At 44.3% G+C, this 27,911-nt stretch overlaps 1 protein-coding gene across 3 annotated transcripts in view; it reads right to left on the reverse strand.

Moving 5' to 3' along the window:
* The window catches only part of LOC126481625 (ETS-like protein pointed), an 808,396-nt gene that overhangs the window by 217,484 nt on the left and 563,001 nt on the right, over positions 1-27,911 (reverse strand). The window contains exon 1 of one of the 3 annotated variants that reach the window (XM_050105516.1): positions 11,025-11,169. The exons of the other annotated variants lie outside the window; for them this stretch is intronic. Coding sequence (XP_049961473.1) covers positions 11,025-11,064 — 40 coding nt within the window. The 5' untranslated portion in view covers positions 11,065-11,169. Of the gene's footprint in view, positions 1-11,024; positions 11,170-27,911 lie in introns of those variants that run through there. 3 annotated transcript variants of the gene reach the window in all.

The raw sequence follows: 27,911 nt of genomic DNA on the forward strand, positions 1-27,911 counted from the left end.
GAGTCTGGATGGTACGGGTACAATATATGTCCGGAAAAAAAGAAACATACATCATTACAGGGAATAGAACGGGCTGTTTAGAATCAGTTCCATTGCGAAGTCGCGGTTATCTTTCAGCCAATACCAGACGAACTGGTCCAAGGAAAACCTCCCGGAAACTGTCGGAACTGGGGTATTTGGACTATTTTAATTTATTCCTGAGACAATGTCGTTCATGTTTTGTATGTGCGCATGTGGTTCCGTATGGGGCGATGTGTTGAATGATGAGCGTGATGATTAAGCAGATCAAAATTTATTCCGAATCTATGTCAGCAATCCGCGAGTGAGGAAAGCCAGTCCAAATGCAACAGGGATTCCCCTCACGTCACTATAAAAAAAAATTCTATATTGTCTTTGATGTTTAGTTCCTGTCGTAAATGGTAATACACCCTAAAATAGGGAATTTATTTTTAAATGAAGCATCACAAAGATGGCCACACAGCAACCATCCCTTGTTGGACCTTGACGAGTGTATTACAGTAATGCGCGGTTTACTATTCGAAATAGCTATTACGCTATGAATAGATTAAGGAAGATCGATGAGGAGTACCAATCTAGCAAAGTGTGTCAAAGTGCAGCAGAGTATTTAGATGTCGCAAGAGTATGGAGTTGATTTTAGGAAAGTTATTTCTCGAGATAAAGAACTATATTTAAAAGGTAGCCACTTCTAGAAGAAATATTCAACAGCGTTTACGTATATTGCATGTGTCTCAAAAGTTGATGATTATTTTAGGGAGCGAGGTCATTAACAATAAAATAAACTGGAGATCAGTGTGATTAAAATTGGCTGAACAATAATAAACCCTAAAACCAAACAGGAACAGCTAAGAAATATAATGAACACGATTTAGAAAAAAACTCGACCCGAAAGCAGCCATAAAAACAAAATGCGAATACGTACTGAAAAAGGGCGCCGTATTGCTCTCCGTAAAATCTGTTACAAAATAGTAGGACAATTTCTTTTTTATGGTGAAGATTACTGTGGCTATATGATCACTTAATAACAACAGGTGACTTGTAACAATCATCCAGAAAGAAAAAAAATGTAAGAGAAAATAAAAACATTGTCAGCTGAAAATCCTTAACTACCATCCGAGTTAGACAAAAGCATCGGTATCTGGGGAGTAACTAAGACGCAGTTTTAGAGCAACAGCAACAACAGGACAGGTAGGCTAGCCCGAAAAGAATTCGGCCCCATGTATGCTCACAATAACAACAGATAATTGCCGTCTATACTACTAAAATAAGCCACTTGCAGACGTTACTATATTCCCAAGTTCAATGGTTTATAATCATAGTCCACCAACATCCCTTCGCAGACCAGCAGGCAAGTAACTTTGACTGCCAGTTCACTTGCACACCAAGACGAAAAACTCAGTGCTGTCGTTACGTAACTGATTCTGTGCGATTAACACTCCTGAACATTAGGTAGAAGAATATGTAGTGAAATGGCAACTCCTTGTTACACAAAAACGTGAAATAAAAATAAGCCTTCAGTTAAGAAAGTAATGTGAGAATATTTAGTCTACACGCTTTTCTTCTGAAAGGAAACCAACACTTTGCCACAGACAGGTCGAAACATGTCAATTTACAATCAATTCAAGCTCAGAACACCCTTTCTCAAATACAATTACGCGTATCAGAGACGCTGCATCCCGATAAACGTAATTTTTCGCAAATAAATTTCAGTCTCGGATGCAACAGGTAAGTGAGATTAGAAACAAAGTATATTTATGTGAAGCATGTTCCTTATAAGATAACGACAATGCAAACCACTAACCGCAAGCTGTTGAGAAATGTTTGAGTTACATGACAAATTTAACAGGGTGCGCTTTCCAAGAGCAATCGCAAATTAATGTTGAAGTGTTTCGTACAAATTTTTGTAAATACCGAATATCCATTCAGTTCCTGCTTTTCCTCGATGAGGTACATTGAAAAGTGTAAAATTTCAAAGAATAAGTTTTTAATAGCTCCGCAATAAATGTATTATAAGAGCAGTGAGATCGCAAGTATCAACTCAAGCAGTAGGCTTAATTTTTCAACGGTCTAAATAGAACTTTGTATATAAATCAGGCAATCAGTTGAAGCAGGAACACAACTAAAATGTTTAATTTTAGCTAATTTTTCATATTTGTATAATAGAACAACACATCGTAAAACATGTGTACTTATTAAGAAACCACTTCTTTACATCATATTACGTTTTGAATGAATATGTTGAACACTTTCCTTAGTACAACTTCAGAATTATTTCAGTCTTTAACAGTAGAGAAAAATGATACAGTAAGAAAAACTACAAACAAACCGGATTTTGCAAGGGATTCTGGTTAATGAGATGAACAGTGAATGCAGTGTTTTTGTATGTTCTACTCCTCCATACGAAATCTACAGTTCCATAAATGGTCTTCGCCAATTTATCATAAAAGCACTATAAGCTAAAAACGATCATGATCATTTTCGCTCAAGCATGTGAATATTTCCAGTATTTATCTAACACGACTGACAAAACTGTGTAACTAAGGAAACTTGTCACTGTATATCAAAACACTAAAAATTCTTTATGTTCGTCCTGTGAAGTCCAGTAAATATGGGCACAGACTATTCGTTATGCATTCGCAATTGATAAGAAGTCCTTGATGCTATTTTGTTTTAAAATTTCACTAACACAATACTGGCGTCAAAGCCAATATAACCCATACTGTATTCAAAACGACTGCAACTGGCCAAAATACCTATAGCTCAAGCAAACATTTTATAATGGAAAGGGACTATTTTCTTACAAAAAAAACTGCTATACTGCAACATGAATCTACAGATTGAGAATAGTTATAAGAAGAATCAGCACCAGAACGAAGACTCGAAAACGAGCAAAAGTTAAAAATGGTTGTTGGGGTCTGTATCTGATATTAACTTATCACAGTAATAAACCATCGGCACGTAGTTCGTAGGAGGAATATTACACAACACCGTTATGATCTGTTTTAATTACTCTCAAATGACAGTAACACTAAAACAAGGTGGGGGAGGGAGAGGTGTTGTTGAAGAAGCTGTGTAGCGGTGTTGCGGAAAGTAGAAGTAAATCGACTAGCTGATTCACTGAATGCACCGCGCACAGAGGGCTTTTCCAGTTCGGCTGATCAGAGTGTGTGTGGGCGGGCTGGTGTTGTGTGTGGTTTAGTGGCACAGCTTTCAGTGTGTAATCGTACATGCAGCTCAGCCACTGCCGAGAACGCTACAAATGTGTTGTCTCAGCGATATATTTAAAAAACCTGAACCACCCACGTAACAGACAAATAGGGAACCAGACGCGTGTCTGACTAAGAGGGAAATAGGCTCAAATGTCGGTCTTTTGTCAAAATTTTTCCTGAATTGTTAGTCGGTGCTTGACAGAACGTAACAATAACATTAACTGGAAAACCTGTTCCGATGTTCTGCAAATACTGCAGAATTCTAGCACATGAAATACACAACGTCAAGTCCTCGTATGGGAGATACTCGAAGAACGCTCTTTCTCTGGCGTATGTAGCACTAGGACTTATCGTGATGAAATTAGAGAAGTAACATAAGGAAAATTGTGATTAATAAAACTGAAGTATTTGAAATAAAATGCTATGTGGGCTCGTAATTTGCAAGAGTGTTACAAATGCAGAGGAAGTTTGAAACATTGCCTAACAGAAGATAGTTAAATATTTCGACAAGTTTATCAGAAACAGAGATGCGATAAGGTAACTCAAAAAATTTTATAAAACATACGATGAGAAAAGATTAAAATATCGGTTCTTTCAGTCGCACGTCAGAAGTAAGTTTGTATGGAAAAGATTTCTGTAGCAGGAATCCTCTAACGTACACTTTAAGGTGGTTTGTGGAACAGAACAGGGTGTATGCATCTAGTTCACTCTGCAAGCCACTGTACAACGTGGCTGAGTGTAGTTCGTAGCAATGTGAGCAATTTTCTGCGCTATTCTGCATGAAAATGAATATAGGCGCCCGCAATGCCTGCACCTCCCTCCTCACCCTCCCCCATCCGGAATTTGGAGTACAGTTTTTATTCATTAGAGAAATTGAAGTGAGAGTCTCAACGACAAAATTAGTTCATGTGGCATGGTACGTTGCGATTATATATATATATAAAGAATGAGTCCTGTCCCCCATCCCTCGCAGATAAATTTTTTGCCGTCGTTCGTGAGAATGTAGAAGCCAATTGGAAGTCTCTGCTGGAAAAGGACACGTTATCATTTGAGTTATACATTGCGGTGAAGTTACGGCTTGGAAAGATCGAAACAGTCGCAAAATTCATTAGCAACATTCGCTAAGACTCAAACGGTTAGGCTTCATATATAAGGCTCTCCGGGAGAGAAAAAGAAGTACCGCGAAGTGGCCGCCCCAGCGCACGCAACGTAGCCAGTGAGTGCCGACGGCAGCTCATTAGGCAGTGATTTCGAAACCGAAAGCGGGCAGACGATCCGCTGAGCGGGCTGCGAGCGGGTTGCTAAATGCCGAGTCTCTAGATTAAGGGCACTTGAGGCAATCGGTGTGGGCGCTGGGGCTGGGGCCGCAGCCGGCCTGCCACAGCAGACGCGCAAATCCCATCTGGGCGGCGATAGCAGCCACAGCCGGCGACAAATGGCCTATTACGTCTCGTAAAGATAGGGCGCCGTCCATAGTGCCGGCCGTTTAACGCGCACGCCGCCGCGGACAGCGCAGGCCCACCGCCGTATCTCGGAATGTCCGTTTCACGTTGTTTTGTAAACACCGAAAGTTCCCGCTAACGTAGCTGTCGGGGGTGCGTTGACCAGGCCGGCTGTCTCAGCTAGCAAAGGCAAGGGAAGCGAGTTTACCTTCAACTGTCACTACGAAGCAACAGCGTGCTACAGATAATACTGCAAATTTATAATTACTGCGTGGTACGATTCGGGCCCAACGTGATGTCATGCCTGTTGGGTGTTTAGATCAGTTATGATTGGCGAGTAGCATTCCGTATCAACTCTTGACCGGCGCTACGGAGTCTCTGGGACTCCAGGGAAGTATGAAGTTGTAGAAACTTTCGTATTTGTTGATCAGGGAGCGTGCTCTGTTCGATACCTTCCCATGGTAGGGAGGCACATCGCGTGCTCAGGCGACTGCAGTTGTTATCTAGACAACCATTGTAGACAACGATCTTATGGAGTCCCCGGGACACCGCAGCGCAGTTAGTGTAATATTTTCAGTTTAGTGAGCATGTCGGCGATTGCAAAAAGAAGTTAACGTTACAGATCCTAACTTTGAGGAACGTGTATTAAGAAGGACTGAGGAATGTAATGCTGAGTATTTAGATCCCGAGAACAACATTACCATCGAAAATAATATACCAAGTGACCACGAAACACCAAGTGAATTTTATGAGATGTAGGTTACTGAAATTGAAGACGAAACTTGTGTGTCAATGCACTGCAAATCTACAAGACCCCTAAATTTTACCTCTTTTTAGATGCGTTGTCAATATTTCATAGTGTTCCCATGGAAGTAAATGTATGCTCGTTTCTTATAGTTTAGGCCTTACCAAGTGTGTATTTGAAAAATAACGTTTGTCAGTTTTTTTCTTGGGAAATAGATATAACAAAAAGACTATGCTACTTTCGTAATAGCTTTAGTTTCAGATTTTGCCGCTCTAGTTTGTGGTGGTAAGGTTTATGGGATCAAACTGCGAAGGTCATCGGTCCCTCGGCTTACACACTACTTAATCTAACTTAAACTAACTTACGCTAAGGACAACACACACACACACACACACACACACACACACACACACACACACACACACACACACACATGCCCAAGGGAGGACTCTAACCTCCGACGGTGGTAGCTGCGCGAACCGTTGCAAGGCGCCGCCTGAGACCGCACGGCTAGCAATGCATTTAGTGTTAAAATTTCCGACCACGCAGGTTAACGGTTGGGTAGCCGAAGCCTTTTACGGCACACGCAGGTCACCGATGCTTGATAGGGAGTTCTGTTTTACAGTGCTTCCGAAACATCCGTAACTATTTTAACTTCATTGTATTGCATACTGCATTTTGATTGTTTTATTGTGATTCTTCGCGAGCTTCCTATCCCTTACCAGATCTTGAGTTTCGCATATTACACTCAAATATTCCTTCGGACATACTCCAAAATTTGTTTTCTCTTAGAATTCTTCTCCAGAATTTTTCTTGAAACCCTCGGCAAGTGTCTCATTTTCCTTTTTCACTCTCTGGCAAATGACACGAAGTTATTTCTATGGTTTTATTCATTTCAGCGGTAATTTATGCACAATCTCTTTCACTTTTTTCTGTTTCGCTTATATCACTTACTACTATTGACTTTCGTAAAGGTGAAAAAAAAAACTACCGGTAATCGAAAGTGAATGTGAAGCTCTTCTATACTGAACTACACTTCTACAAAATGTAGCTTCGCAGGCTAGTGAGGTTATTGGTACTGAAGACTGAAAAAAAAAATCATTTCCCTTAAACACAAAATCTTATTTAGAGAAATGTAATACAACGTTAAGACTTACCGGACGTACGCCGTGGCGAACATTAAACACATACTCGTACAAAGAAAAAAAATCTAAAAGTCAGTAATTTTTCAGGTTAAATTTATTACGGCCCGATTTTTTCAGGGGTAACCAATGGCACGCTGCATTTCTATCACATCGAACTTGTACCTAAACACGAAAATACAAAATGTGTGAAAATATTTTCGTAGTTTTGGTAAACAGAAGTTTGCACAGATAATAATCGCGCTTTGCCACTGCCACTATTAAATATTCCTACATTAATAACTAAAACTGAAATGAGTTATTTCTAATTACTTTTCCTTCATAGAAATGTCTACGTAACTTGACACACTTTTAACTGTTACTCTACTTCAGCGTTTGAAAATTCAAAAATACATGAAGCACCCTTCTTCCAGTACCAGATTTAACCTTTTAATTATTGGATTTTGTACGTTATAACAGCATTTTACCAAAGATACTCATTCTACAGACGGCGATGCACCGAGTTAGTAATGAGTCCCACGAACAAAGCGCCTATTAAAAATCTAATTCGGCCAAGACAAGTTGAACAAATACAAAACAACTAAGCACGTATGTGTACGTAAATGAATAGCCGTTCTGAAACACACTAAAATATCCGTCCGATCGAATCGGGGGAGCAGTACTGATGCTACACAAAATATGAGCAATTTAATTTGTAACGTCTCGTAATCACTGCTATACCAAATGCCTCTCTCTAATGTCAGCATACAAAACGTAAGACATTAAACCATGATGCATGTGAGTGTTATTCCGTAAACACTACATCCTGGTGAATTTTCTTGTCGAAAGACGAGAATGTGTACGGTGACAAAATACAATCACAGACGTTGTTGTTGTTGTTGTTGTTGTTGTTGACGACGACGACGTTTTCAGTCCTCAGAGCGGTTTGATGCAGCTCTCCACGATTGTCTACCCTGTGCAGACATCTCTAGATACCTACCGTAACATCAACTTTCTAAGCGCTGAAACCATATTTTATGTCCACCATAGGTTGTAGGAAATTTTTAACACATGACCTTAATCACATCAAGTATCACATTAATGGCCAGTTTCAGGGTGTGGCCACTTTCAAATTCCGCATCATCAAATATCAGCGAGCTGATACAAGGGAAAAAGGCAGTACTTTCTTTCACTTTGTCATACTTTGGAAATTACGACTGGTGTTACATTATTTACAGTTGGGTCAGTAAATTATGCCGTTGTATCAAACATTTATTAGCGATCTGCCCCTGCTTTGATCGGTTAGCATTGAGTACTTATGGCCGGCCGACTTGTTAGACGTAGTGATGATAAATTATACACAGAAACCTTTCTCGCGATTCGATCTACCAGTGAAAACCGAATCAAAATCCCAGCAGTACTTCCTGAGATTAGCCTTGACGTACAGACAGAAAAACGCGGTAGAGGACTTTATAACATTGATAGAGTTAATGCTAATTGAGAACTGACACTCGTTCACCTGATACACGTCGAAAATCTGCATAAAGTATAACAATGTTACAAAAGTGTTTCCTTTTTATCTGGTATGAGATCGTTGACATTTGACATGGCAAGAATTGAAAAGGGTCGCACGCCGAAACTAGCCAGTAATGTACATTTCCGACAATCTACGACTGACATAAAAAATGGTTTTTGCACTCTAAAATTACGCAGAGAGTGTGCAGTCGCACTTGAGGAAACTACATCCATCTGCCCCTGTTTTGCTGTATTCAAACCTTGGTCTCCCTCTACAATTTTTACGCTCCACAGTTCCCTTCATTAAAAAAAAAAAAACTATTCGTAAATGCATCAAGACGTGCCCATTCAGCCTATCCCTTCTCTTGGATCTCGTTGTGGTCCAAAGCTCTATTCTCCCCTATACGATTCGATGCCGCGTCATTAGGTATCCAGTCCACCGATGTAATCCTCAGCAGCATTCTCTTGTGGGATCTCACTTCAAATTCTATTCTCACCATGTCTGTACTGTTTAGCACTGACATTGCACTTCTGTGGAAGGCTAACCTCCAGATAAATACAGTTCGAAAATATTTCCCAATATTTATATTCGATGTTAAGAATTGCCTCTTTTCAGAAACTTTTTCTTGCTGTTACATGCCTGCATTTTACATTCTTTGTACTACGGACATTGTCATTTATTTTGCTGTCCATGCATGGACACGGATGCAGCGCCTGGAGGGAACTGACGGAGTGAGCGTGCAGTGCATTGCAGTGCAGTTGTGCTCCCCTGCGAGTGTGGGAGTGCAGGCAGGTTAAGAGGCGCGCGGTCTCGCAAATCGGCGGCGCAGGCGCGTCAAAGGCGACGGCGAATGTGTGCCGCGAGGCGAGGCGACGGCGTAATCAGCGACCCCGGCCGGGCCCCAATTACCCTCTCAGGGCAATTGCTAGGTAATGGCCGGCTGTGTCTGTAGCTGCGGCTGCGGCCGCCCTCGCTGCGCCGTGCGGCTGCCGCACGCCACGCCACGGCGTCGACCACCGCCGCCGCCGCCGCCGCCTAGGCCAAAAACTGCCCGCACTCGCGCCGCCGCCGGCGCTGCCGCGCACCGGCCACTTCGCGGCGTCCACAGGCTTTCGGCGGAAGCGCTCAGCACAGCCGACCGGCCAGATGTTCTACTCGCCGCTTTCGCAACCGGGCCTGTGGGGATTTTCCGTACGCATCCACGCTGATGGGTGACCAGCCCACCACGCTATGGGCTACGTGCCGTGTGCGGAGCTAGGCACTGCTGCAGATGCTCTGCACAGCAAGTTTTCTCTCAGTGGAAAAGAGGATCTACCAATCACAAGGCTTTGACAACGTTTAGCTCTGCTACTGCCGTACAGCGGCATCTCGACTAGCAACAATACACCTCATCCGTAAGTACGTTCAGTCGTGGTACTATTCCAGCAGGTATTGCACACTAATGGTTTACTTAAAACCGATACGGCCAACAGTTACAAATTCATCACTTAACTAATAGCCTACATTGTGATAGATAATTTCTATCACCCAGCAGAAACAAATAATAATAATAATACTGTGTGACTTCTAGGTACACGCACACTACCTCACTTTATCTATTTTGGTTCCCATTATTTCTACATACCGATCAATCCCAAATGGTTTACGCTATTATGAGGGGCTCACTTTAAAAAAAGGTATTTGCACAACCTAAGCCGGTCGCGGTGGCCGTGCGGTTCTAGGCGCTCCAGTCCGGAGCCACGCTGTTGCTACGGTCGCAGGTTCGAATCCTGCCTCGGGCATGAGTGTATGTGATGTCCTTAGGTTAGTTAGGTTTAAGTAGTTCTAAGTTCTAGGGGACTGATGACCACAGCAGTTGAGTCCCATAGTGCTCAGAGCCATTTGAACCATTTTGCACAATCTACAAAAATGTTATCACACTTTCAGAAGCACAAAGTTTTCTCGCGTGGGTGTACGGCAGCGAGAAGAAGAACGAAACAGCAGAGCTCTGTATAAAATATGTCATGGCAGCAACCAGCTTCAATAACGCAAACTGTAGTGAAGCCACGTAATCCGACAGCGCATTGGGCACTATAATATACCGGGTCACCGATTCTTTACAAAAGCACTGGAAATAAAGAAAGACATATGTGACGCATGAAGTGCAGGTTCGACAATGATAACAAACAAAACTTTATCGTACAGGCAACACATTTCAAAAACAAGTGAAAAAAATTGTGTTGTACCGTAACAGCCAAGATGCTGACTACAGTTTCCGTGTTCTCCTTTCTTGTACAAAGTACAAGTGTTGAATACATCTGAAGAAAGCCCCTCATACGAAACAGTTTTGAAGGGCTGACGCTGTGTACGGCCTACATCTGCACAGTATTGTTGAAAGTAGGAGTGGGAGAATGTGGTTGGCAATGAATGAGATAAGCTGTCAACCCAAGGAATACAACGCAGTCACACAGAGCTGATGACGTGTTTCGTGGAAGACACATCATGGTAAAAGGACCAAACACAACGAGTGTTAACAAACGCTAGACAAAGTCCACATGTGATTCAGACGTCTTGAAATTGCGACGGGTGTATAAAAGAAAAATAAAGGAAAAAGAAAATTGGCACGTCACATAAATTTTACAACGCCTCACATAAATCATAGAACGCACAAGCACACTATAATTTCCAACGCATCCGTCCTGGGGCTGAATGTAACGCAGCAAGGACAGAACACCACTACGCCATCAAGCTTCGCACACGCCGCGCCGTCGGCTTCGCTCAGCTTCCGCGCACCAGCACCGAACACACGAGCGCCATGTGTCACTACGAAAACAGCGCGCGCGACCTTTAAACGGCGGCGTCAGCCGGTCTTTCCGAAGCGTAAGGAAAAAAGGGAGAAGCCGAAAACGGCTGGCGGCACACGTGCGGAGTTGCGGCTTCCGTGGCGCGGCACGTGTCCGCCGAGGCATCTGTCGCCGTCGTCTCGAGTCTCACCTCTAGGCCTGGCGAACGACTTCATCGTTTTAATTCCCATGCTGCGGCTGTGCGTGTCCGGCTCATGCGATGCGTAGCTGCCGGTAGAGGTCGACGAGGTTGACCCACATGCCGGCCGTGGAGAGGTCCGCTCGGCAGCGCGCTCCGCGGCAGACTGGCGGCGCGGCGGCGGCTACCGCCAGCGCCCGCCCCCAGCCGCCGCCATGAATGGGCTGCAGCGCTCAGTACCTGGCGCCGCCGTGGGGAGGCGCGACGTAGCGCTGGCCGCACCACGCCGCGCCGGGCTGCAGCCCATTCAGATGTGCTGCGCCTTTGGGCCGCTGCCTTCCCGCTGCTCGCACTCCGCGGGGGAGCCTGCCGCCACTCACAGCGGACGTAAGGATGCGGTCATCCTTGCCGGGACTGCTCATTACAGGCGTACCACAACAGTCGCTTCTTGTTGCTGCTGCCACTGTTGTTGTTTGCGATAAAGGTGTACGGCGAAATACGGCGATGATTCATCTTTTGGGCCACCCATCATTCGTCTCAGTGGTCTGACGACTCACCAGTGCCAACCTCTTCATCTAAGAGTAGCAGTTGCACCCAACGTCCTCGATTATTTGTCAGATGTGAAACGCGACCGATGAAGAGTTCATGCAAGAGAATAACTAACGAGAACGTACAAAACTGGTACTGCTTTCGTGGCCACTTCTTGAGAAAGTGCCTGATGCCTTCTGTCTTGCGCTCTTAGGCCGATGTTTGTTCCATGATTTTTCTGACGTTTCTCCAGCACGAGTGACTGGCATTCTCAAACCTTCATCCTCCACTGCTGGTGGTGGACCGAGTCGAGCTCACGACTGCCAGTCTCTCGTGCTGAAGAAACGTCTCAAAAACCTTCAAATAAATGTCGGCTGAAGAACCCGAGACAGAGGCCAACAGGCAATTTGTGAAGTTTTATCAATGCCGGCTACTCGTGCTGCCAAAAACTTCAGAAAAATCATCGATCAAACGTCGGATACAGCGAACAAGTATTGAATCGAATTGGCGAAAAATGAAATTTATGGCACAGCTTGACTAAAACAAGGAATCGTTTAATGAGACGAGTCCTGAGGCATCAAGGAATCGTCAGTTTGGTAATGGAAGTGGGTGGGAGGAGGGACACCAATACTCGAGTACAGGTAACAGACTGAAATGGATGTACATTACGATGTGACGAAGAGGCTTGATTAGGATGGACTATCGCGGAGAACTGTAACAAACCAGACTTAAGACCACCACCACCACCACCACCACCACCACCACCACCACCACCACCAAAACCACCACCACCGACGACGACGAACGTCAATCTCTGCCTACCCTTAGAGTTTTTACCTCCTACAACTTCCACAAGAATCACGGAAGCTATTTCTTGATGTCGTAATACATGTCCTATTCTGTCTTAGGTTACGTTTATGCTGCAACCTATGGGTAGAGGATAGGCGCGTTTCCATCTGCCACGAAGAACAATACTACACTCTGATCCAACCGCTGCTTCGAAGTTCTCCTTGGTTTTGAAAAGTTCAGGCAAGCAGGAAGCTGATAACTACCATGGTACGAATGCGTATCAACCGTGATTCAACTCTTTCCTACCTACTTCCGATGAACATCAAGGACATCCCTTTCTGCGTGTCAGAAGAAAAACAAAGAGGTGTAAGCTGTTTGTTGTTTTCCTGCAGTTTCTTCAAAGCTCGATAAACTCATTTACTACGAAACATTCAGAAACGTAAGGTGTCCTTTCCAACAACTGCTTCTGTGTTGTTATGTGATGAATATCTTCAGATATACAAAGCCTCTTTTCTCACGCCCGGGTTCCCGGGTTCGATTCCCGGCGGGGTCAGAGATTTTCTCTGCCTCGTGATGGCTGGGTGTTGTGTGCTGTCCTTAGGTTAGCAATACTCTATCATGGTTCGCAGAAATGTATAGTGAGCAGTTTCTTTTGTAGAGTAACTGCATTTTCGCATTAACCTAATAATGAGACCACTCTACGCAGGCAGTAGTGTTTGGTGTGGGTCTAGAAGATAATTTCTGGGGTGAGAACTACAACAGACAATTGTAAACAAATTCTTATTTCAGCTGTTTTTGAACGGACAACTATCTCGGACCAGTGGCATTACAATCCCTTCTTATTGAATAATATTAGGTGTAATAGTTTGTAGCAATTAGTTCCTCTCTATCTAATTTATCGTGTTGATTCAGTAAAATATCAGGACGAAAATCTACATGTGGTAAATGTAGTAACTACCGAACTGTGGATAAAAACTCATCGCATAATTTCTAAAGACCTCTAGACAGATTCTTCGAGGCAAAACAGAGCGACGTGATGCAGTTGAGACACTGGACTTGCACTCACAACGGAATGGTCCATGACATTTTGGAAGCAGGAAGCATACACAGAAACAAATGCACTGTCAAAATTGTAGCTGCTAAGGCGCACTGTGAGTATGTAAAAAATTAAAGTTATTAATTTCTACCGCACGAAGAACCACTTATAACAGCAGTTTGTACAGCCCTTCATGCCCAGTGCGCGGATTGGCGGATAAGCGGACTCAGCCGTGACAAGAAGTCCAAATCACACACGTGAATTTTAAGCACATAAACCGTACCAAAAATGTTCATATAATAACCGTTTTGAGAAACTTGCAGTTCATATGGACAGCTATGATGGAAACTGACAGTGCAGAAAAGACGGAAATTAAACAATTCTGTTCCACAAATAAATTTGAAGTGACAAAGAGCTGTTGCAAATTATATTGCCCGAGAATTTTCTGAAAAATGCTTTACACTGTTGAAATTTTTTTTTTTTTATCGAGGTGCTGAATCACACTATTAGTTCCTGGTGGAATCCGAATTATATACACACATCAAAAAAGTTTTGCATCACCCCAGTTCCCAGAACTTCTGAAGATAGACGTTGACTGGATATTTTATCACAGACACAGTCCCTTTGAGTGCTCAGAGATGTCACTAAACCCGCCCACAGATTTCCAGTCATTCCACTTGGACGGAGGTACACGGCTCGTGTTGTCTGTTGTTCAACCATGCCTAGACAGTCAATACCGCGGTTCGATCGCATCCGCATGGTTACTTTGTGCCAGGAACGGCTCTCAACAAGGGAAGTGTCCAGGCGTCTCTGAGTGAACCAAAGCGATATTGTTCGGACATGGAGGAAATACAGAGAGACAGGAACTGTCGATGACATGCCTCGCTCAGGCAGCTAAGGGCTACTACTGCAGTGGATGACCGCTACCTACAGACGATGGCTCGGAGGAACTCTGACAGCAACGCCACCATGTTGAATAATGCTTTTCGTGCACCCACAGTACGTCAAGTTACGACTCAAACTGTGCGCATGATGCGCAACTTCACTCCTAACGTTCATGGCGAGGTCCATCGTTGCAACAACGACACCATGCAGGGCGGTACAGATGGGCCCAGCAACATGCCGAATGGACCGCTCAGGATTGGCATCACGTTCTCTCCGCCGATGAGTGTCGCAAATGCCTTCAACCAGACAATCGGCGGAGAAGTGTATGGAAGCAACCCGGTCAAGCTGAACGCCTTAGACACACTGTCCAGCGTGTCCAGCAAGGTGGAGTTCCCTTCTGTTTTGGGGTGGCATTATGTGGGATCGACGTACGCCGCTGGTGGCCATGGAAGGCGCCGTACGGTACGGGAAAGCCAACGTCCGACCAATAGTGCAACCATATCGGCAGCATATTGACGAGGCATTCGTCTTCATGGACGACAATTAGCGCCACCATCGTGCACATGACTTCCTTCAGGATAACGACATCGCTCGACTAGAGTGACCAGTATGTTCTCCAGACCTGAACTCTATCGAACATGCCTGGGATTGATTGAAAAGGACTGTTTTTTGGACGACGTGACCTACCAACCACTCTGAGGGATCTACGCCGAATCGCCGTTGAGGAGTAGGACAATCTGGACCAACAGTGCCTTGATGAACTTGTGGATAGAATGCCACAACGAATACGGGCATGCATCAGTGCAAGAGGACGTGCTACTGGGTATTAGAGGTACTGTTAATTACAGCAGTCTGGACCACCCCCTCTGAAGATCTCGCTGTATGGTGGTCCAACAATCAATGTGTTGTTCTGATGAGCAATAAAAAGGGCGGAAATGATGTTTGTGTTGATCTCTATTCCAATTTTCTGTACAGGATCCGGAATTCTCGGAACCGAGAGGATGCAGAACTTTTTTTGATGTGTGTGTATTTCGTCGTCCTCGTAATGACAGGGATGTCTTTATGTCCAGGTCAAAAGACCAACAAAAGCAAGACATTATTGCCCGCAAATGGTAAGAGGACATTTCGGATATAAGATTGACCATTCTTCTCTTCCATTCTTTCCAGATTTTTGCTAATTCGCCGCGCGGAGTGGCTGCGCAGTTTGAGACGCCGAGTCAACGAATGCGTGGCCTCTCCTGCCGGAGATTCGCGTCCACTCTCGGGCGTGTGTGTTAGTTTAAGTAGTGTGTAAGTCTAGGGACCGATGACAGCAGTTTGGTTCCTTAGGAATTGACACACATTTGAACATTTGCTAAGTCGATAACAAGATTTTTGCAAGTAAACAGTTCTTTATTTTTTGTTTTTGGTCCTAATTTGCGTTGATGTTCGTGAAAACAGAGAGAAAGCTGTGGAAACAGTAATGCACTGATACTTACTACTGGCACTGTTGTATACGAATGTCATAGCAGTATACGAATGTGATAGCAGTCATCGATTACACAAGCGATTCTCTCTCTCTCTCTCTCTCTCTCTCTCTCTCTCTCTCTCTCTTTCTTTCTTTCTTTCACTCGAAATGATACATGGGTTTATACACAGCATCTTAGGAGATAACAAGAAGCTTCATTTTACGTCAGCTATGGATTTCTCTGTAGTATTATTTATTGACATCTCATCGACACGTTTACCTCAAGTAAACTCCGTAATTTTGCGACTTCCTTTTCCTTATAATTTCCTTAACCTGTTTAACCACGTCGGAGATCCCTGGAAATCAGTAATGTTCAGCTCATTTGAAATTCAGAGCGCCCAGTGTCGTGAACCTTCCTCGGTAATGGCGCATTGACTCTCACGAGCAGTGCGAGACCTTTCGAATAGTTTGTAATATTTCTCGTTATGCAGCCATCATATTCAGGCACCTGAAGCTCTTCTTAGAGCAGTTGAGGTGGCAGCAGTGGAAGATTACGTCATGTGGTGTGAGGTACCGATGACAGATGGTTTGTTCGGCACGGATATCGTGAGAAAGACCGCCTAAATTGTGGTCTTTCTCCGCGATCGGCTGCTGCTTTCTGAAGATGCATGCCAAATTTATAATCTTCTGTTATTAATGCTAAAGAAACTAAACAGTGAATATATTAGTATTTCATGTAAAAGTATCTCTCAACAGCAGGCTATCATTCCATTATTTCAAAAGCGTTAAATACCGTCAGTATAAAAAAATAGAAAAATGAAAAGGCAGATGAAGCACTTCGGAAATCTTCGGATCGCGCCTTTGATGGCGGGCGAAGTGGTCCGGCTATAAGATCAGAGCTGGTTCGGCAGTGGCGGAGGACAGACGTGTTGTCTGCTGCGGTCGGTATCAGTTAAGACTTAATTAGCAATGCCTATGTGTAAATCAGAGCTGGTTCGGCAACCTCGGGGGACAGACATGTTGTCTGCCGCGGTCGGTGTCAATTAAGATTTTATTAGCAATTTTTGGTTATGTGGACATGTAATTGAGAACAGTATGATAGTGATCACGCAGATACGCAGTTCAGTGTTTTGTTCGTATGAAAGTGTGAAGATTGGAGATTATTTGTGACTCATAAAGTGGAATATAACTGTACAGTTTCTCGTATTCTGCTAATAAAAAGCGAGTGGCATCCAGTATAAACAAACTAATTGGCAATTTATTTATAAAATCTCAGTTCCTCACTAAGAGTTTATTATAGACACAAGATAGCGGATTAACGACCTACGTGCTGCTTTCTTCGAAGAGTGGTGGAAGGAAATAGACACCTTACCCGTACTGCAATCTTGGTAGAAGTGGGATCTGTGACACGTCATCTGTGGTAACACAGAGGCGGCATGAAGGAGAGCAATTTTCCACAGAAGGGTTTCGTCAAACGCACGTATATATCTCACCCGCTTCTCCCTGCTTCTTTTTCAATTTGCTCTAAGTTTTTCTTTCAGACTTTTGCGAGTTTCAGTTTGTCGCGCATTTAGTACTTTGTGTACATCTTTCTTCCACTTGTACAATTCATGTTCAAATTTTACGATATCAAACCGGCTTTGCACATTGCTCGAATTTAAACGTTTTCCCCCTATTTCGTTCAACCAAAAACTTGACAGTCTTATTTCTCGCTGAGAGTTATTACTGTGGATGTTTTCTTTAGGCTTGAAAGGTATAGTGTTTTTGTTCTGGACTTCAATTAGCTCAACAATCATCGTTAGAGCCACAGTTCGCGGAATCGCTCCATTTATTTCCTGTTTCTTCTGATGTTTCCACAGTTTCTAACGGAATGCCGACATTATTTGAATGAACGTCCAAGAAATTAACTAATAAATAACACATAAGTAGGCGTTCATTGCAGTGAGTCTTAGCAGGTAAAATTTTGACACTGGATCTTTCGGTGCATTTTTCCTGCATAAAAAATGTCATGGTTAGTTTCAATATGTCGGATTGGACAGTCCCCTTTTCACTTCCGCTATCCAGTTTCCTATGGATTCCGTAAATCGCTTAAGCCAAATGCCGGAATGGTTTATTGGTAAAGGACAAGGTTGATATTCTTGCTCTATCAAAGATTGTGCTTCGTCTCCAATGACCTCATCGTCGACGAGACATTAAAACCTGATCTTCGTTCTTTGGGGAGAACATCTGTTCTGCTTGCCGCGATTTCAGATATGGCACTTCGCCATCTCTTGCTGTCTTGTGTTTTCCTGTTTAGTTGATTGGTTTCCTGCCTCAACTGTTTGTTAGTTGATGTCTTCTTCTTCCTCTCCCAGTCGTTCCCTTTATCATCCATTTAGTTCCTCGCTTGTGTGTCTCGCTTGTTTAACTGCAGGTCACGAACTGGTTGTGGTGTTATAAACGCATCTGAAATATAGATGTGGTACTTTTTATTAACACTATAATTTAAAAGTGTGTACCATATAGATGTGGTAGTTTTTATTAACACTATAATTTAAAAGTGTGTACCATACCGGCGCTCGGACCCAGAACCTTACCTTCTGCGGGAAATGCTCTTACAGACTTTTTTTATGTAACATAAAGGACATTTGTCTTTAGCATTGATATTACCTAAACCTATTCCTTAAGACAATGAGAAGTAAAAAAAAAGTAAAAAAAAATTGCCAAATTCTTCCATAAGTTTCCTCCGTTGAAGTCTATGGTGCATTGTCGTGAGGAACTCTCATCGGTCCTGTTCACTTCTTTTTTTTTTTCGTTCCCCGGAATGTAATATACGGTGTGACCTTCTAGCCAATTCACTGCGTTTCTCTTTATTTTGGGAAAAAAGGGCATGGTTGGTTGAAGAAGACCGCTGTTGTCATGCTATGAGGTGCAGTCCCTTTGATGCTCGACACCATCGTTCTGTTTGTGGTCCATATTGCTCTTGCGTTTGCACATGTAAATCTGTGCTCCTCACTGTCTATAGCGGTACATGGGGAACACAAGGGTTAGCCGGTGAGGTGTACTGTGTATAGTTTGGAATCAGTTGGAATTTTCGAATTGACCGTGGTGTATGAACTGGACTCTCACTCTTGTGGGTAAATGTCTGTTATGAATCTTGTTCCATATCCCTTGCCAGTTTGTGGTCTTCTATTTACCTTCTATCATGTTCTCAGCTTTGTGATCCATTAATTTATACTGTAATTAATTTACGTATGTTAGTTTCCATCGGGCGTTGTCAGTTACATACACAGAAGTGACAAAAGTCATGAGGTAGCATGTATACAGATAGCGGTAGTATCGTGTACTCAAGGTATAGAAGTCAGCGTATTGGCGGGGCTGGCATTTGTACTCAGGTTTCCGACGTGATTATAGCCGCACGACGGGACTAACAGACTTTGAAAGCTAAACGGTAGTTGGAGCTAGACGCATGGGACATTCCATTTCGGAAATCGTTAATGTATGCAATATTCTCAGATCCACAGAGTCAAGAGTGTGCCGAGAATTCCAAATTTCAGGCATTATCTCTCATCACTGACAACGCAGTGGCCGACAACCTTCGTTTAACGACCGAGAGCAGTGACATTTGCGTAGTGTTGTCAGTGCTGACAGACTGAGAGATACGATGAACTTATCCGTATGGACAGTTTGGTGAAATCTGATGATGATGGGCTATGGTATCAGGCGACATCGCCTGCAGTGCCTCTCCTGGCTCGTAACCACATAGGTCGGACTCTAGACGGATGGAAAACCATGGAGTAGGAGTAGATGATTCAAGTTTAACGTTCCGTCAACAACGAGGTCATTAAAGACGGAGCACAAGATCGGATTAGGGAAGAATTGGGAAGGGACTCGGCCGTATCCTTTCAAAGGAATCCTCCAGATATCTGCCTGAAGCGACTTAGGGAAATCGCGGAAATTAGAAACAAGGATAGCCGGACGCGGGTTTGAAACTTCGTCCTCCCGAATGCGAGTCCAGTATCGTAACCATTGCACCATCTCGCTCGGTGATTCGATTTCAGCTGGTAGAGCTGGAGGTAGGGGGGAGGTGTGCGCAGACTACACAAAGCCATGGACCCAAGTTGTCAACAAGACACTGTGCTAACTGCCGGTGGCTCTAGAATTGTGTGGGCTGTGCTTACATGGAATGGACTGCGTCCTGTGGTCCACCTGAACCGATCATTGAATGGAAATAGGTATGCGGTCAGTCACGGAATTCATGTTCCCAAAGAACGATGTAACGATGCGCCATGTCACCAGGTCATATTGTCTGCGAATGGTTTGAAATACGTTCTGGACAGTTCAAGCGAATGATTTGGTCAGATCGTCCGACATCAACTCCATCGGTCATTTTACGGGACATAATCGAGAGGTCAGTTCGTGCACAAAATCCTGCACAGGCAACACATTCACAATTACATACGGCTACGAAGGCAGCAAGGCTCAATATTTCTGTAGAGGACTTCCAGCGACATGTTGAGGTCATGCCACGTCGAGTTGCTGCAGTGCGCTGGGAAAAAAGAAGTTCGACAAAATACTAGGGGGTACGCTACGACTTCTGTCACCTGTTTATAATTGTATGCGAAGAGAAAGTACTTTAAATGACAGCAATCCGTTCGTTATATGGTTAATGTTGATAAGTTGAGAAGGCTTGCCAGTGGTATCTCATTTAGTAAACGTGCGGTGAGGCTAGGAGGCATATTTCTCCACTCTTAAGCATGTTGCCGATGTACAAGACCACTGGTCTGTTGTAGACGTCGGTGAGGCTGAACCGCCTTTTTTTAGTTGCTAGCGTCAGCCTGTTTTATTGTACTTTAAAAATAGGACCACAGGTTGTAAAGTGACCTAGCGCCGACATAATTCTTTTGGCGGTGTTGCGGGGTGGTGAGGGGACACGGACCACGTAATTAATTTTAGGTATTAGAAAGACATTCACTAACTTTATTTCTTGTAATTCGTCGACTGAGCTATGCAGGCACGATTCACGCTCATAGCTCACGGTTTTAATCTGCCCGACTCCGTTAATCTCGTTGAGTTGGCAGTCGCGGCTGGATGCCGTCCGCCCTGGCCGCCTCAGCGGTGAATGAGCGAGCGCGTGAAGTGCCCGGCGCGGAGGAGCAGCATCCGGGCCCGGGCGCGGACAGACGGGCCCGCACGTTCAGGTATTCACGGGCCGCACTCGCCCCTCCTAGCTCCCGGCACACCGGCGGCCTTCCCTCCAACGTTCATTGTCCCGGAGTGGCCCATCACTAAGCAGACGCACTCCTCACAGTAATCGATTATACGACCACATATAATTATCTTATTGGCTATCTTTTTATTTCGCTTCCAAGCCGCTGCAGTACACAAACTGAATACGAGCCTGAGATAATAACAATAAAAAAAATATAAGAGCGCTTATATATTCTTTCACAGATGAGTGCTCTGCGCTTTGGAGAACGGCAACTGCGCCGTGTGAGAATCTTCCTTCCCGTTTTAACTCTTCGTTCGGGTCGGACCACATTTAAATTTTTATGGGCAGCTTGAGAAAAATACGAACAGACCCTTACATTTGGCTAAATTCTGTTAGCCCTCCTCCCCCAATCTGGTAAAGTTTCTATAAATGGTGGCACTATTCGTAGCCTTCGAAGTGGTGTCTGTAATGGAGGAGCGTTCCAAGCAGAGTTGCTTTTGGCGGAAAACTAGAGCATCGCAGATATTCATAGGCGCCTCCAGAATGTATACGGAGACCTTGCAGTGAACAAAAGTACAGTATATCGTTGGGTGAGGTGTCTGTCATCATCGCAGCACGGTCGCGCAAACCTCTGTGATCTCCTGCGTGCCGACCGCCGTGACTTCTGTAATGATAGAACGTGCGGACACTCTCATTCGAGGTTGGGGCTTGTTTTGGGGGAGGAGACCAGACAGCGAGGTCATCGGTCTCATCGGATTAGGGAAGGACGCGAAAGGAAGTCGGCCGTGCCCTTTCAGAGGAACCATCCCGGCATTTACCTGGAGCGATTTAGGGAAATCACGGAAAACCTAAATCAGGATGGCCGGCGCGGGATTGAACCGTCGTCCTCCCGAATGCGAGTCCAGTGTGCTAGCCACTGCGCCACCTCGCTCGGTCTCTCATTCGAAGTGATCGACTGATTACAATCAAAGACCTCACTGTTCAACTGGACATCTCTATTGGTATTTCAAATGTTAAAATATGTATGAGGTCATCGGTACTTACACACTACTTAAACTAACTTATGCTACGAAAACACACACACACACACACACACACACACACACACACACACACACACACGCACACGTCCGAGGGAAGACTCGAACCTCCGGCGGGAGGGGCGGCGCAGTCCGCGACATGGTGCCCTAAACCGCGCGGCCACTCCGCGCGGCTCTTTGGTAGTGCTGACACACTCGTCCACCAGTTGGGGCACTCAAGAAATGTGGTACCTTGCCGCTAACATAAGGCCATGAAGAGTAACCATGAACAATCTGTGCAAAATTCCTTGCATGTGGCTTTTCTTCTCGAACATTGTCACAGGCGATGGAACACATGTTCATCACTTCGAAGCGGAAATAAAACGGCAATCCAAGGAGTGACACCTGTCAGAAGAGAAACCTCAAGGCCGCACCCTCAGCCAATAAAGTTATAGCGACGATCTTCTGAGACTATGAAGGGCTTATTCTATTTGATGTCCTCCCTCATGGTGGAACGATAAACTCTGAAGTATATGGTGCACCCTCAGGAAGTTGACTTCAGCGTGTTCGGAGCCAGCAAAATGCAAACGATCTTCTCCTTCTCCGTGACAACGCAAGGCCTCAAACAAGTCTGCTTACCAGAAGGAAGCTCACAAAATTTCACTGTACTGTTCTTCCCTGTCCACCCTATAGCCCGGATCTCTCATCTTCCGACTTCCATCTGTTTGGCCCAATAAAGGATGCCTTCCGTGGCAAGCAGTACATGGATCACGGGGAAGTTACTGATGCAGCAAAGACGTTGGCACCGACGTCGACCAGCAGAGTGGTTCAATGCGTGCTTCTGCCTTCTGAAAATATGTATTACACGACTCACTGAACGCCTCTCGTATATGACATGAACAACAAGGGCACCGAAACACTTCTCTGGGCACATTTGAAGCTACTTCTACTTCTCTCTACGACTACATCCAAGAACACAAGCTGTGTACTTTCTAATAATAAATTCTGAATCCGGTCATAACTTCGCTCCATATTCCGTATGGTCATACTTTCAGCAACAAACATAGGCATGGGCCTGAGTCAAATGCTTTTCGGAAGTCAAGAAATACTACCTTCATCGTCGTGTGAGGTAAGCCCAAGTCATGAGTGGGCTAGGAAGGTAGAGGCCATGGATTCGGATACAAGTTCGCTATGCGTTAAAAAAAATAGTTTTTTGCGGACTAGAGGTGGAGACGATGGCTGGGAGCGAGCAGCAGCAGTTAACAAAGAGTGGCCGGAGGACGCACCTGCCGTGGCGGTGGCGGCGGCGCAGTGCGTGGGAGGGCGCAGGCGCGGGCGCTACCCTGCCGCCGCCGGAAGTATCTTAACTCGCTGTAACTCGACCTTGCACCCCGGCCCCGCTCACAGCGAAGCATGCCCGCCCGCCTCTCTCCAATTTAAATACGTCGCCAAGCGGTGCGTATGCTTCCGCACCACCCTGCGGTCTATGTGCCCGTGTCTCTCCAGTTACCAGTGTGCGTCTGGGCCGTTACTTGCTATCTCGGAGAGTGGACTGTGTGCGCGATTTCACTAGTCTCTAATGCATCTACTTACATATTCTTGTCACAGGCCTAGCACAGGCGGACAGCAACTACCAAGCATGTATGAGCTCAAACTATACATCTGTTGGAAAGAAGGTAAAAATTTAACGTCGCGTGAACGTAGATGCCATACAAGACGGAGCACTGTGCACCTAGAGATTGAGAAAATGGGACTGTTACCGCCTCGGAGAAAGAAATGGTTTAAATAAACCACAGAAACTTAAATGAGGATGGTTGGATAAGGATTACATGTGTTTCCTCCAGAATACAAGCCAATAGTCTTCGGAGTGCGCGCATCCGCTGGTCAGTTTATAAACCAGGAATAGTACCCTTGTTGTGTCGTTTGACCGCTCGTTCAGTCATTCATTCGTCTGTCATGTAACCCTAGGTTTCTAGGTATGTGTCTGGGACGTACCCCTCATTGCCAACTGGAAGTACTATCATATTCTGTACTAAGGGCAAGTTCGAGAACATTTTTCCCCACAAGCTATGTGTCATTTTGCGACCTCCTCCTCCTCCTCCCCCCCAATTCCAAGCGGGCTCTTCATAAAATCTTTAAAAAACTCTAAATACAGTGGTCGTGAAAGTGAGTTGTTGTTTGTTTTAAAATAAGTACTACACAGACGGTTCCCTCTAACAGAATTAAAAAAAAAAATTGCGTCCAGTGCTAAATATTACGAGAAGTAACCATTTATATTTAAGGTAAACCCTGAGATCTTTAACAGCTTTTACTGAATAAAATTCTGTTATTATCTACCCCGCTACGTAGGAGGATCACATTTAATAGTGAAAACTGACACTGTGGAACTATGTGACAACACAAGGAAAAGCCTTCCAGTAAACATGGGTCTGCAAACAAGCGGTTTGCGAGAAAATTATGCATGTGCCACCACGCAGCATTGTTCTAGTTAGTACAAAACTACCTGAAACGAAACTTTTCCAGTAAGTCCCCATTTAATTGGACTCCAGTTTCACCCTAGAACTACCTTACCTTGCCCAACGTTGGTGAATGTGGTACGTGCATGGTACACTACAGGGACATTTTGTTACTGACTTTTAACGCCAATACGGTCCAAGACGGATAGGTCGAATACAGCATGTACCTTGACCTTCAAGGCCATCTGATCTCAATTCTTTAGATTTTTCTGTCTGTGTTCATCTCAAAAGTGAAGTGTAAAGCACTACCGCTGATACGGCTGAAGAACTGGAGCAGTGAATTGCACACTTTTGTCAACCTTTACGCTGAGATCCTGGGACACGAGTGCAACGTGCTGGAGTAACATTTTGTTCCTTGTCGAGGTAAGCCCTAGGCGAAATTTGAGCCAGAGTGGATGAGGATACAACCACGAAGTATTCATATTTTATACCGAAATATTTCAGTAGCCCACGTCCGCAATTATTTCGCCAACGGCTCTTTCGCTGGCCCATGTTCATTGGAATATGTTTGCTGTAGCGAATACTATCGTTTCCTTTCAATCGCGTCAGTTTACGCTACTAATTAAAAAATGTTCAAATGTGTGTGAATGCCTAAGGGACCAAACGCTTTAGGCCGTCGGTCCCTAGACTTACACACAACTTAAATTAACTTATTCTAAGAACAACGCACACACCCATGCCCGAGAGGGGACTCGGACCTCCGGCGGGAGGGGCCGCGCAGTACGTGACATGACGCCTCAAGCCGCGCGGCGCTGCAAATTACTTTTTACCCTATATACACACATTTTGTACTAGAGGAGCCTCTGGCCCTCCTCTCAGCCTGGCGCCCCAAGCGGCTGCTTGCATCGCTTGGGCCTTTCATGCCCTTGTCTACCCTCACGTCTGGCAGAACGAAAGTCCATTTAGCGTACTGAATTTAGTATGTGGCTCAGGACGCCAAGTTCCTATCTGTTCTGTCAGAGAGACAGAACTACTACATTATTCACTTTGTGTTCCGATACAGTCTAAAATGATCCCGTCGGCAAAATGTCGAATAACAATTACGATTTATCCAGAAGAAAGATCCATGCGCTGTGCACACGAAGGCAACTACGTCTAGAAGTACAAAGCTTTCTGTCAGAACATCAGCGTTTGTACTTCCCGACATGAAGTGGAAAGATCCAGCCAAACTGGTGTGACGTGAAAAGCGTGAATTTTAGGACGTCGAAGATCAACTGCGAAGTTACACCTTAGAAACTGTTCTACTGATCGCACTTGTGAACTATTGCGGCACTCGTATCCCTATTCCGAAGGGACAATATGGACATCCGTAAAGGAGCACCGGAAGTATAAAACTACCACCTTTTACAGTAGTGGTGTCGCATAAATGTTTACGCTTTTTCGATAACAAGATGGAAGAGGCGCAAAATGATTAATATTGACTTGCTTCATTTCCGAGTGGAACAAGAAAGGATAATATTTAGATAGCTTTCTTCTTCTGCACATAACGTATAGTGGACTCTTAGCTTTGTGCGAAGACTACAAGCAAACAAAATTTGCTGCACAGTTCTCAATACAATGAAGTATTCCTGCATTTAGCTATTTAAGTGCACGCTACAAAATAGGAACTTTCAACTTTTAACGCGCGACGGAAACCAAGGTTATAGAAGATCAAAACGGGAAAACTTTCAGTTTTTTTCGTTACTTCATAATGTATCAACATAAAGAAGGAGCATATATCGCTGGAATGTGGTCTCTTAAGTATCGAGTTCGATGTCTACTCCTGAAAATGAACGTTGTACACAGAGACGAAGCGATAGTGCCACCAGTTACTTATTTCTTTTCTTCGTTTCCATTTATGTTGCCGCCACCGGGAATGCAAGGATTAGACTCCTCGCAGTTGCCGCAAATGTGTTCCTCATCCTTTCACAGGTATAAATGTTCGTGAACAAATTTAAAACATGGGAACCACGGCACTCCGAATAAGGGCTGATTCACACAGGGGAACAGCGTTCCAGAAGCTCCGAAAGTGGAGGCATGAATACGAATGCGACGACGAACGGATGTCTCCGGATGTAGCAAGTGTCAAATAGCCCGGGTGTCCCCGCCGGTAGGTGGGTCAAGAACCTTTGCATTGTTGCGACGAGGCAGGTAGGGAGACCGTCTTCATTCATCCCGTCCCCCGACACGCTGCGAAGTGGAGTGTCCACAAGCGCGCTCGGCACAGGCCCCTACACGTACATTTGCAGCGTCGCAGCTATTACGCGACTGCAGATTTTTGTAGTAAGTTTGTTACGTTATGGCAAGCTGTTTTGGGAGCCTGCAGTATAGTAGCGTTCGGTGGCGGGCGGCATGTGGCCTGCCGTATGCGTCATAGGCCCGCCTGTCGCTAAGGCGGACCGTGAAAATGCTCACTGTGGTGAGTACTAAAATCACTTATTCACCTCACCTAAAAAACTAAATAACTACGTTAAATATTAGCTATTTTATTCCAAATTTGGTACATGACCTTTTGTTATTCAGACAAGCTTTGTGTCGAAATTTGATACCGCTACCTATAATAGTTTCAGAGATATAAAAAACCTATTAAAAAAGTACTTAACCGACACTTAACAAAATAAATTCAGATAGTAATAACAACAGTTTATATTTCTTTTGTTATATGAAAACAGTAATAACATTCTTAGTGTGATGATTTAATTTATAAAGATTTTCGGTTCTAAACTTTCGATAAATTTTCATTCGTGATGGAAATAACAGTTTAAAAGTTAATATTTATATTTTATGTTAGGGTGAGAGTAAATGAGAGTGAGTGTGAGTATGTATGTGGGACATACGTCAAATTTCAATTCTATATTGTATTACACCTTACGTAACTAGCAAGTGTTACGCCACCAGAATGTCATGAAAAACTGTGAATCCCCCTAACTGGCGGATGATGTATGTCTATGAGCGTTTGCTTTTGTAATAAGGCAGCCAGAAAGGTAGTAAGAGGATAATGAGTTCTAAAGTATATTTCAAGCACAGTTTTCTCTTACTTTTTCGTTTCGTTTGGTTCGGTGGAACATTTTGTTAATACTTGCAGCATGAAACGACGTAGATGCATCTGCGGATGTTGATTGGAGTGAAGTCGTTTGAGCGCGAATATATCATGAAAGATTAATGTGATTGGCTGTTCGTTTTGATCAACCAAAGACAGGAAAGTCTTTCCCGCGCACTGGGATGAGTTATACGTCCTGAAAGCAATGGCAGGCAATCAGTTAGTCAGTCAGTCAATCAGTCGTGGACTAGCTGCCGGACGAGGTCATGTTAGACGTGTCCAAAAAAATTATTTGTAAAATGAAGAAAAGACTGTTATATCGCGTTCGGTTTGTATCGCCGTGCAAGTAGATGCAATTACGAACAGTTCTGAGAAGTTTGGGAGATTTTGGAGTGTTTGTTGTAGAGAAAACTGCGTGTTAAACTGTCGGCCTCTGTAAAGAATTCTGCGTGGCGTGTTCAGTATGCAC

This window comes from Schistocerca serialis, chromosome 5 (assembly GCF_023864345.2).
Source record: "Schistocerca serialis cubense isolate TAMUIC-IGC-003099 chromosome 5, iqSchSeri2.2, whole genome shotgun sequence".
In the NCBI taxonomy this organism is placed as follows: domain Eukaryota; kingdom Metazoa; phylum Arthropoda; class Insecta; order Orthoptera; family Acrididae; genus Schistocerca; species Schistocerca serialis.